At 41.9% G+C, this 11,399-nt stretch overlaps 1 protein-coding gene across 11 annotated transcripts in view; it reads right to left on the minus strand.

Annotated features, from left to right (window-relative positions):
* The window catches only part of RBMS1 (RNA binding motif single stranded interacting protein 1), a 224,940-nt gene that overhangs the window by 124,775 nt on the left and 88,766 nt on the right, over window positions 1-11,399 (minus strand). For 2 of the 11 annotated variants that reach the window (XM_040475174.1, XM_040475173.1), the window contains exon 1: window positions 10,997-11,380. The exons of the other annotated variants lie outside the window; for them this stretch is intronic. In XM_040475174.1, the coding sequence (XP_040331108.1) occupies window positions 10,997-11,065 (69 nt within the window). In that variant the 5' untranslated portion in view covers window positions 11,066-11,380. Of the gene's footprint in view, window positions 1-10,996; window positions 11,381-11,399 lie in introns of those variants that run through there. 11 annotated transcript variants of the gene reach the window in all.

Here is an 11,399-nt window from a genome sequence, read left to right on the forward strand (position 1 = left end):
ATTCACCTTAGCAATGCCAAACCCTCTTTACCCAGATTCTTTTCCTCCATTTATTGCTGGAAAAGGGTCAAAATATCTTGCTAACGCAGACTATTGAACTCCCAGAGGCCCTCACTACAGCTCAGTCATCTTTTTACTTGATTTGAATACTTACCAAATTCCCAAAAGTAATTATTCCAAATCTTCTGTCATACTCTTTAAGCCTAGAATTACAATCCCTCCCCCACCATCTCTTTTTCAATCTTAACAGATGACCTAGCCTCTTTACTGAAATGTAAGCTTTTTAAAGGACTGAGTTTCACTGTTCTTCCTACTTCTCCTTGACATCCCTAGCATTCCCAACCTCCTCCTTCCAGTTATCATTGACCTGAAACTCACTCAGATCCCTTTCCTTTAAGACTAACCTTGCGTCAATCTTTCTTAAAGATCTATTTCCACCTATTCCCTCTGTTTCCTATTATCTTGCTCTACCCTACATCCATAGTCAGATACTAAGATAACCCTCCCTCAAGGCTGTCTGAAGGGACTCTTTCCTTTGGACACCTAATTTCTCTAAAGACACACCCTCCTCCCTTATTCACTCCTTAAACCCTCTGGAATGTACTTTCTACAACCCTCACACCTGCCTTCCCTTCCCTGCCCCACCACACACATACTACACTATTGAAACTTCTGTTTCAAAGGCTTTCAAAGACCTCCCAATAGATTATTTCCGATAGCCTTTTACTCAGCCTCTGTCTTCCCTGACCTCCAGGAAACCTGTTAACAGAGCTGACCATCTTTTCTTGAAGCTTTGTTCTTCTTGGGCTTTTGTGACACTCTGGATTCCCCCAACATTTCCCGCTACAGAATCTTTGTTTCCCCAGGTCTATCCAGACTCCTCTGGACATACTGTTTCCCCGGAGTGCTTTAACCTATACGCAGTGCTCCACCTCTTAAGTTTCAGGAGGTTCTGAGTATTGTGTCCACAGCTCCAGTTCTACCTGGGGAGGGTAATGTGTGACAGGGTGATGGGCAAACCGAGCTCACTGGCTTTCCTCAGAAATTTTTAGTGTGGTAGGATGAACATCCTAACCCCTGAAGCACCCTATCCGCCCATCTTCCGTACTTCTGTTGAAGTGAAGTGAGAGATCTTTTAACAAAATGAATGTACTTGCCACGCTATAAATGGTATTGATGACTCCACAGCATAGATGACACGTACCATCAAGGAAAAGATTTGCTGTATAAATGCTGCACTCCAGAGAATGTGGGGGTCTAGTCAAACATGAAAATCCATGCACCCATGTGACACAGCCTCTATACCGACTTTAGGGCAATCCCATGAGGAGAGTAGTAAAAAAAAAAAAAAAAAAAAAAGTTTACAACCATCTCCTTGATGCAAAGTGTGTTCGTACAGTGGTTCACACTGTGGGCACTACTAGCCCTTGAGGCTGGACGATTCTTCCTTAATGAGACTGACTTGCACACACAAGGGCCTTTTGCATCCCTGGTGTCTGAGCATTGGAATTTAGCACACCCCTCCCCGTACTTATTTTAACACATAAAAAAATGTAGGAAATCTCTGTATCAGAATGGTGGGGTTCTTCCTTACCACTGAGACCAGAGCAAGCAAGGCTGCAGTGACTTTTCATTTTCCTAATCATCTAAAACTAGAAACCTAGGATCTTTTACTAAGCAACCTCCCATCCAGTCACCAGCCATTCTCGTCAATTTTTGTGTGTGCAGTATCTTAAATCCATCCCATCTAATACATCCACACTGCCACTACTCCCTTTTACAACTTTATTTCAACCAGGGCCCCACCTGCTAAACTCAGGCTCTCCCATCCAGCCATTCTAGCAAACTAGACCCTATCCCCCTCTGCCCTCCACCCTGTACCCTGCAGTCTGGCCATCCTGAATTGCTCACTCTTCCCCTAATAAAGCCCATGCTTTCCATCTTCCATCTTTGCTGTAATGTTCCTTCTGCCTGAAATGTCACCGTCTGTGATGTAACCAATGATCCCATCTCCTGAGTTAGAAATTTGGCATCATCTTTAAGTTCTTCTTCTCCTTCCACATGTGGTCATAAAATCTTTTGGAGGACACAGATCCCTTTGGCAAGCTGATGAAAGCTGGGAAACTCTCCCCAGGTTTTACATTTTACATACAATTTTAGGGGCTTTATGTACTCAAATGTCTATAAAATTTGGTTGTTCCTCTTGTCTACAATTTAACTGCCTTCTTCTGGGTCCTCACTATCTCCCATCTATTTTAACAGCTAGCTGACTGGTTTCCGTGCACAGCCTCTCCCCTGATGCAGTGTATCCCCTGTATGCCACCAGCTTACTTCCTACAGAATGATGTCTGTTCCCAAAACCACTTAAGTTAGGTTACATACTCAATAATTATTTAACTCTATGTTTTGAGTCTGTTAAACTTCCAGTTAAACTAAAGAACATATCCACTCCCTTGGAATTGGTCTGACACATCTGACCTATAAAACTGAGAACACACAGAGAGAAAGTAAAGACAATGTCATTTCTAGAATCTTTCACTAGGTAGGATTGGTTTGATCACAAATGGTCTTCCAAAATGGCCATTTGGGGGCAGTTGTCCGAAGGGGGAGAGACAGAGAGCTTGTCTTCGAACACAGCTGAAGGAAATTCTACGTGATGAGAATGACATGAAGAAAACAACGTGATGTAATAATGTGAGATAATACAAAACACAAAGCTACATACTTGTGCTCGGCCTGCATACACAGCACCGAAACAATGAGACTTGAGCAGATGTTGTAAAGTGACCTACCAACTAGCACGGTAAGAACCAGACAAGGCAATACTGCTTTCCTTCTCTCTCTCAGCCCCCACCTCTTCCTTCCTCCCTCAGGCTCCCTCCTCCTCTCACTCTGGAGCCTCGCAGCCTCCACACGGTGCACATCTAAAACTCCCCTGATATACTGAAAATCCCCCTGGGTTACACAGTAACAACAGCTTCTAAAGTGCTGACATTATCTGAACAGTGTATTTCTTACTGAAACCTCATGTTCCATTATAAATTAAAGACGACTGTAAAGAAGCCACACCTCCCACTCCACTGCCCTTTCAAAAAGCTAAAACTAAAAAGGAAGTATGTGATGAAGATAGTCATGAGCATTCATAATAAAATAAATCCAAAGGATCCTGACATAAGTAGTAGAACAGTCTCGTTTTTCACATTTTACGTAGAAGTTAAATGTGGGGGAATCTGCCCCCAAAGCAGCTCTGTTTAAGTGCAACTATAAGTCAAATGAAAACAGAGACGATAATGGTCAATTCCTCAATATTTAGGATAGCTATTTTCTGGAAAAATAATCTAGGATAAGAAATTTCATATATATAGCTACATTTTCCCCTTACTGACTCATGTAGATAAACTGGTGTAGATAAATGTTTTTAAAACATCAGAACATACAAAGCGTATTTTAAGTGTGTTTAAAATAGGAAAATATTGGGGTGCCTGAGTGGCTCAGTCAGTTAAGCATCTAACTCTTGACTTCAGCTCAGGTCATGATCTCATGGTTTGTGGGTTTTGAGTCCCACATCGGGCTCTGCACTGATAGTGAAGAGCCTTCTTGGGATTCTCTATCTCCTCTCTGCCTCTCTCTTTCAAAATAAATAAACTTAAAAACAAAAAGAAAGGAGTCAGTTAAAAAAATAAAATAGTTGGGCCCCTGGCTGGCGCGGTCGGTTAAGCATCCGACTTTGGCTCAGGTCATGATCTCGCACCTCGTGAGTTCAAGTCCCGCGTCGGGGTCTGTGCTGACAGCTCAGAGCCTGGAGCCTGCTTCAGATTCTGTGTGTGTCTCTCTCTCTGCCCCTTCCCCGCTCTCTCTCTCCAAAATAAACATTTAAAAAATTACAAATAAAAAAATAAAAATAAATGAAACAGGAAAATACTAAGTTCATAAATACAAAAAAACTATCCATCAGTAAAAGTGATTTCCAAAAAGATGCTATTAATAATTTTCAGTAAAAATAAGAATAGAAATTCATAAAAAATAGGAAAGGACCACATCTCAAGGCTCAGGCACAGAAACAAATAATGCCTATATGCTACTTGCTGAAATTCTCAATGACATCAATTTCTTGGATGTTCACAAGTTTTAGACATTAAAAATAATACAATTTTCTAAGTTTTTTTAATTTTCAATTTTTTTTTCTTGACAACCAAAGAATTATATATTTATTGTGGGAAGCAAAAAGGACTGGAAGGTTGAAAAAAATGTAAACAATCTCTCAAAATAAGTCACTAGTGATTCTGCCTACCAACAGGAAAATATTTGTTAATATTTTGGCAATTTCCCTCCAGTTCTTTTTTTAAAATTCACTTTTGAGACTGTAGCGTATGTACAATTAACAAATATGAATATAATCTTATACTATAGTGTTTATACTACAGTGTTTTGAAATTCTATATGTTTAAATAAATAAGGTGGAACCAAAACATCATTCTATTTACTAGGGTACTACTCTGTATCACATCAAGTTTTTCTGTCCCTGATGCCGTTTAATAAGTGTTAAATAACAATAGCTATATTGATGCTAAGTGAAATAAGTCAGCAAGAGAAAGACAAATATCATATGATTTCACTCGTGGAATTTAAGATTCAAAACAGATGAACATAAGGGAAGCAAAAATAATATAAAAACAGAGAGGGAGACAAACCATAAGACTCTTAAATACAGAGAACTAAAGGTTGCGAGAGGGAAGTGGGGGATGGGCTAAATGGGTGATGGGCATTAAGGAAGACACTTGGGATGAGCACTGGGTGTTTTATGTAAGTGATGAATCACTGAATTCTACTTCTGAAATTATTATTTCACTATGTTAACTAACTTGGGTTTAAATTTAAAAAATAAGCAAGCTTAAAACAAAAACAATAGCTATATTGATTCATTACCTGAACACAGAATTGTTTGCTCCATTTAATTTTTCACCTTGTCTTTACTCCAGAAAAAGCTTGCTTTCTTTCTCATGGTATGTCTATCCTATTTCAAAATTTACTAAGCTTTTAGAATGTGTTAAGCAAAGCATTCTCTATAGATGTGAGTTTAAAAACAAACACCCACCAAACACCTACAGACGTCCGAGGACCAAAAAAAAAAAAAAATGTTTATTTTTCTGAGTAATGCAGAGATGGCGTCTTTGAAAACCAAATATACAAACAAGACAAAGGAAAGAATTCAGGAAATCATCATGCATATACTAATAATCAAATCTGTTCTCAAATTAAAAGGTAGCAATTCTCACTGATAAAAGTGATCAATGCTTTTTTTTTTCCTTCTCCAATCATATATTTGCATAAATAAAGACATGAAGATTGAAGGCTTTCTTTCCCCAAAGAAAAGGCAAACTCTGCTAATAAGAGCACAATACAGAAATAGTTGTTTTAAAATATGGTGGAACGCACTTTTCTACTTTTGTGGTTCCTTCCTTCCTTCTTTCCTTCCTCTCTTTCTTTTTCTTTCCTTCCAGTGGTTAAAGAATCTCATCTTCAAGCTCCAGGTCCTTACCATTTTGGAGGCTGTCCCCACTTTCTAAACATAGTCCATTCTTAGAGGCTGTGTCAAGGTCTCCTAGATCACACAGAGCCTCTCAGGACCACCCGCTGTTGCTTGCTCTGTGGGGACATTAATAGTAATAGCACCTCCCAGAAGGATTGACAGCAACAACCCTGTGGAATGGGCACTACTCTCTCCTTAACAGAAACAGAGACGTAGACAGGTTAAGGGGAAAGCATTCAAGTGGGAGAGCCAGCACATAAGCCAGGGTCTTTCAATTAGGCTGAGCAACAGTTAAAGAAGTTACAAGGGGAAATCTGCCTTATCATCAGGGTTCAAAGTATAGGCTACGAGGCAAAACTTTAGTGGAAAAAGTAGGAATAATAGGGCTTATCATTATGATTTTTTATATTTATAGGATTTATATGATATTTTATGAATTTTAGTTGTAAGAAGTCCAGGAGACAGGGTTGCTGGACTGAGCGAATAAAAATACACAATACTACACAATATTTGGGACATATGTATACTAAGAAATTATTCATGGTTTACCTGAAATTCAAATTTAACTTGGCATCCTATATGTTATCTGACAACCCTAGAGTAAAGGCCTTTATGAAACAAACAAAAAAACACGAATAAATTACAGAGCTACACTTCCCAAAGCTGAAATCTGGGACGCTCTGTGTGCCACATGTCTTTGGGAGGCCACGTAAAGGGAAGTGTAGTGGGGCTACAGCTGGGCTTCCTTCTCCTTCTCCTGGTGGCAGACACAGCCTTGATGGCAGAGACCTAGCTTTCACCAACCAGGTCACTGAAATTCACTGCCTCCAAATTCCTGACCCTTCTCTACTTTCTATGGATGTTGTGAAGATTAAATATAGTTGAGGTTGGGAGGGAATATCATCTATATATCTTTAAATACTTTTTGGTGGAGTGCTTTGGAAACATATTCTCAGAAATGTGGGAAAGGGGCGCCTGGGTGGCGCAGTCGGTTAAGCGTCCGACTTCAGCCAGGTCACGATCTCGCGGTCCGTGAGTTCGAGCCCCGCGTCGGGCTCTGGACTGATGGCTCAGAGCCTGGAGCCTGTTTCCGATTCTGTGTCTCCCTCTCTCTCTCTGCCCCTCCCCCGTTCATGCTCTGTCTCTCTCTGTCCCAAAAATAAATAAACGTTGAAAAAAAAAAATTAAAAAAAAAAAAAAGAAATGTGGGAAAGACAGACTCCCCCCCATCCCCCCACGCACACACACCACCAAGAAAGGGCTTGAAAAGTATTGCCAATAGATGGGAAGCCCAGTTGACATCAGTCTCTAAAGGGAAGAATGAACGAAAACAAGAGATGTGTTCAAAACCCAAAGTGAACTACAGAAAATGTAGTGAGTTGCCAAAAGGGATGCCCAGCAGAAAAAGTGGGTGATCACAGATGGAGAATTCTGTACTTTTCAAATGGCTATGGATACATGTTTAAAACACAGTTCCTTGATTCATAAATTCTACTGAATCACCAAGACGCTGAGATAGCTTAAAAAAAAAAAAAAAAGTGTAGGACCTTACTTATGCACGCCAATTTAATTTTCTGCTACCTTCCCCTAAACTGCCAATCTCTATGGTCTGAGTATGTTTACCTTCTTCTCAAAGCAACAAACCGGGAGTAGCTGAGTGTTCATTTGAATATTTCTTTTTTTTTTTAATTTAAGTATTTCTATGCACAACTTTAATCTTCAAACTTAACAAAACCCAATCTACTACACATCGATTGCTGTGAACAGAAAGTGCTTGAAGAGGATTAATCAACAGCTTTGTATGTCATCCTCCAACAAGGCCAAACACTGAATCACTGTTGGATTCTTCACGTGCAGCTACACCCAGTTAATCTTCAAGAAAGCAGCAAACTATGTAAATCTACTTAAACTGGGGAGATAAGTACTTCACTCATCAAAAGTTAGCAACACTTAACAAGTACAGCTATTTGCTGGCAATATCATTTGTAAAGAAAAAGACACACACACAAATTCTTGTGTTCACCCCTCTACCTCAAAGGCCCCAATGCAAATCACTAGGGCATACAGCAAGAAAGGAATTGCTACCTGCCAGTTTGTAAAAGCCAAATTACAGGACATAACTGAGTCAACTACCCCGAGAAGGCAGTTCTAAAGTGGAAGTCACAAAACATGGAGAGAGGAGTGGCTAATAAAAGAATTCAAAGAAAAATAGAAATATTCATTTTCTCTATTTCAAGGCTGTAGCATAAAGCATTTTCTTTTTTTGAAACACAATAAAATAGGTTCACAGCTACAGAGGTCCTGATAAATGTTTTTTTGTTTAGACTGTGGGGGCACTTTCATACAGACTGGATATGCTTAAGAAATACTGTGTATCTGAAAGTCATAGGCAACAATAACAGGATGTACACACTTCTCCACCGAGACTTGAATAAACCATCTTTGTCCACATACTGCCTACTGGGTTATCACTTCACTCAAAGCCTCTCACTTTGACCTGAGCCAAGCAGGTGTACTTCTAATGCGCTCCTAGGCCTGCGATGCAGGAAAATCCTGTTTATCCGAGATGATGACAGACATCAGTGCTTTTTGATGCCCTCGATATACAACATGGGGCAGGAGGGAGATGAGCACTGAACTAAAACTGCCTGACTCCTATACATGTCAAATACAAACTTTTTAAAGACATTGTACAGTCTCCACTGAAACAATACTTTGACACAAATGCTGCTTTCAAATATCACGAACCCATCATCCATATCATCCATTCACCTCATTCTTTGCTTCCAACCTCACAACCTCCACCCTTTCCCTTCAAAAAAAAAAAAAAAAAAAAAAAAAAGAGGCAGGAGGAATCCCTAAACTGAACTTTGGAGATGAGAAAGGCAATAGGCAGTGATGCAGATGAGCTCCGTGTGAGTTTCTATTGACATGTGCACATAAGCAGGCAGTTGCAGTGTGGTGGTTTTAAGAGCTTGACTGCCAGGGTCTATCTAAATCCTGCCTTTGGGTTGTACAGACTGGACAAGTTACTTAAGCTATGCCTCAGTTTTCTTAACTGCAAAGGAGATATTATTACCCACCTCATAGGACTGTCAAGATGACTAAAATTAGTTAATCCACCTAAAGCACTTAACACATTGACCAGCAGGCAGTGAGGTGCTCAGTGATGGTTAGCTACTACTAACATATATGGAAAAAAATGATTTTCATATCATTTTCCAAAGGTGACTTTTAGGTATTCCTCATATTCAATTTTTTCTTTAGGCAAATTATTTGAAATCAGCTATATTTCTAGATTAAAATCAAACCACATTAGACACCTAAAGTTTACCTATTCTTTCATCAGAATGAACAAATTAATATGAACTGAAAGGTGCAAGCTTAACATCGCAAAATCTTACAAAAAGCATTAATTGCACTTCTCGTTTAGACGAAGCCAGGATGAGATCACAAAGTCACTCATGGTAACCAGGTCCCCACGCTGGAAGTGTGCTTTCCCAGTGAATGGCTAAATACTAACAAAAGAAACCTTTGACTCAAATACCACTGGTACCCGGGGTCTTGTGTCTGTATAATGCCTACACATTCATTTCTTTCTTTGCCTATAGAAAAAAGAAAGTCTGTTTGTTTTTCTGATTCAGTCAGCCCTTTTAGTCTCTGAATCTAAGGAGAGCCCAGTGAAAAGAAGAGCATCTTATCAGCGTGCTCCAGACCAGCAGGCTGTCCCCCTCTACACACAAAACCTCCAGCCCCTCACAGCAAAAGGGCCTCGCCCTCAGAGCCTTTTCCCCATTTCAGAGCTAACACCCCGCCGGGTTTTGACAATAAATAAATGAATACACAAGGCCTTTACATAATTAGCCATCTTTTCAGGTAGAGAGGGGTGGGGGGGGGGGTTTCAGGAGAAGAATATTTATTGTGAATTGGCATCATGGGTGAAGCTGATGTAAGTGTGCTAGATCCCAGTACATTTATTTTAAATGAGGCCACACGAAATGAGTTTAGAGATGCCTGGTTTTGAATCTAGACAATTTTAACATTATACTTCAGACAAGTCAGAAATGCATTTTTTTTTTTCATGAAAAAAAAAAAAAGAGAGAGCTTTTCTTAAACCAGGTAAAAGTTACATTGACTTGGGCAACCAGGGCATTCAGACAAGGGTGTGTTTACTGCCTTTTCAAGGGAAAGCTAACAAGTAAAAGAACCAAAGACTGGAAAACAATACTTTGTGACACCATAACTGTTTGATCAAATTAGCCCTACTTTGACATGTACTTATGCTAAGACATACCCCCCCACCAAATGACTTTGAGAACAAAAAGGACTAAATATAATCAATAATCCTGTGAATGTCTTTAGGAAAGCCACTAGGCATCACCAGGCATCTGTCATGATCTTAACAGAGCCACGGTCTGGATGGAAGGATAGAGTTCACTTGTATCATTATTGGGATAATAACTTAATTGATTTGTCTCCGTAGCTAAGGATGTAGACAAGAGATTTATTATGGAAGAAAAATATCTGCAATCGTGTTTTTGTTTTCTCAACAAGCCTCTTGCCACTGACCTCTAAATCAGTTTAACCTTTTCTAAACAGACCTGCACATTTTTTACATAATTTAAAGCTAGGTTTTGTTATTGATGCTGCTGAAAGGCTCTGTGAGATTTATCACAACATGGCTTCAGTAACCTTCTTTTAAAAACAAAGATGAAAAACAAAACAAAAGGCCAAAACTATAAGCTCCCAGCTCCACTCCTATTTCCCGGCAGGGGATTTCGATCTAACCACTAAAGTGCCTTTGGAGTTCAATCTGTTAAAAAATGTATGAAACGGTATTAAAATAGGAAAAGGCATGTGTATGACTCAGGCTTATCCAAGTATCTCTGCAACTAGGATGTCACAGGATTTCCCTGTGCTTCTGAAAACTGAAAACCTTGAGAAAGTGACAGAAGTTCCTGTTTCGTCTTTTTTTTTTTTTTTAAATATATAGGGGGGGGGGGCGCGCGCGCGCGCACACACACACACACACACACACACACACACACACTGGTCTTCCGGGTTTGCTATGAATCAGGCAGGTTCTTTCAGGTTCCGAGTGAAGACTGTTGCAAACCAATGTTACCACTTATTATCGTACTCTTCTACACACAAAGGTTTCAGGGGGGAAAAAAAAAACCAAACTTGTTGCAGAGCTGGGAGAAGCCCCTGGCCCCGCGCTCTCCGCTCCGGCTGCCTCACCGCCCCTTCCCCTTCCTCCTCGTCCCACCCGGCCCGGCGGAGACGAGGGCATCTCCCCTGCTAAGGTCACCGGCCCGAGCCGTCCCCGCGGGCCGCCTCCTTCGGAAACAAGGTCACCGCCCAGTCCGGTCCCTCCGAGGAGGAGAGCGGTGTCCGGCCGAGCGCTGGCGCCCTTTGTAAAGCCGGGAGGCCGGCCTCGGCGCGGCATCCCGGCCGCCGCCTCACCTGCTTGCGATAGGGCGTCCTGCAGTTGCTGCTGCCCCCGGGGTTGCCGCTGCTGCTGGGGAAGATCATCGCGGCGGGCGCGGGCGGCGGGCGCGGGCGCGGGGCAGCCTCGCCGCGAGGGGGAGGGCGCAGGAGGGGCCGGCCGGGGCCGCGGCCGCTCTGGGAACTCCCTCTCGCCGCGCGGCGGCGGCCGGCGGGGGCTGCAGCTCGGGGCTGACTTCTCCTCCGCCCTCAACCTCCGGACTCGCCTAAAAGTGCGGCGCGACGGCGGCGGCGAGCGAGACTCGGGCAGCTCCGGCGGCCGCCGCCCTGCGTGCCATGGACGGGAGTTCGCGCGCGGAGCTGGCGGCGCCGCGGACTCTCCCGGCGGCAGCGGAGGAGCAGCGCCGCCGCGTCCCCACCT

This window comes from Herpailurus yagouaroundi, unplaced genomic scaffold (assembly GCF_014898765.1).
Source record: "Herpailurus yagouaroundi ecotype Mexico unplaced genomic scaffold, PumYag 140, whole genome shotgun sequence".
Taxonomy (NCBI): domain Eukaryota; kingdom Metazoa; phylum Chordata; class Mammalia; order Carnivora; family Felidae; genus Herpailurus; species Herpailurus yagouaroundi.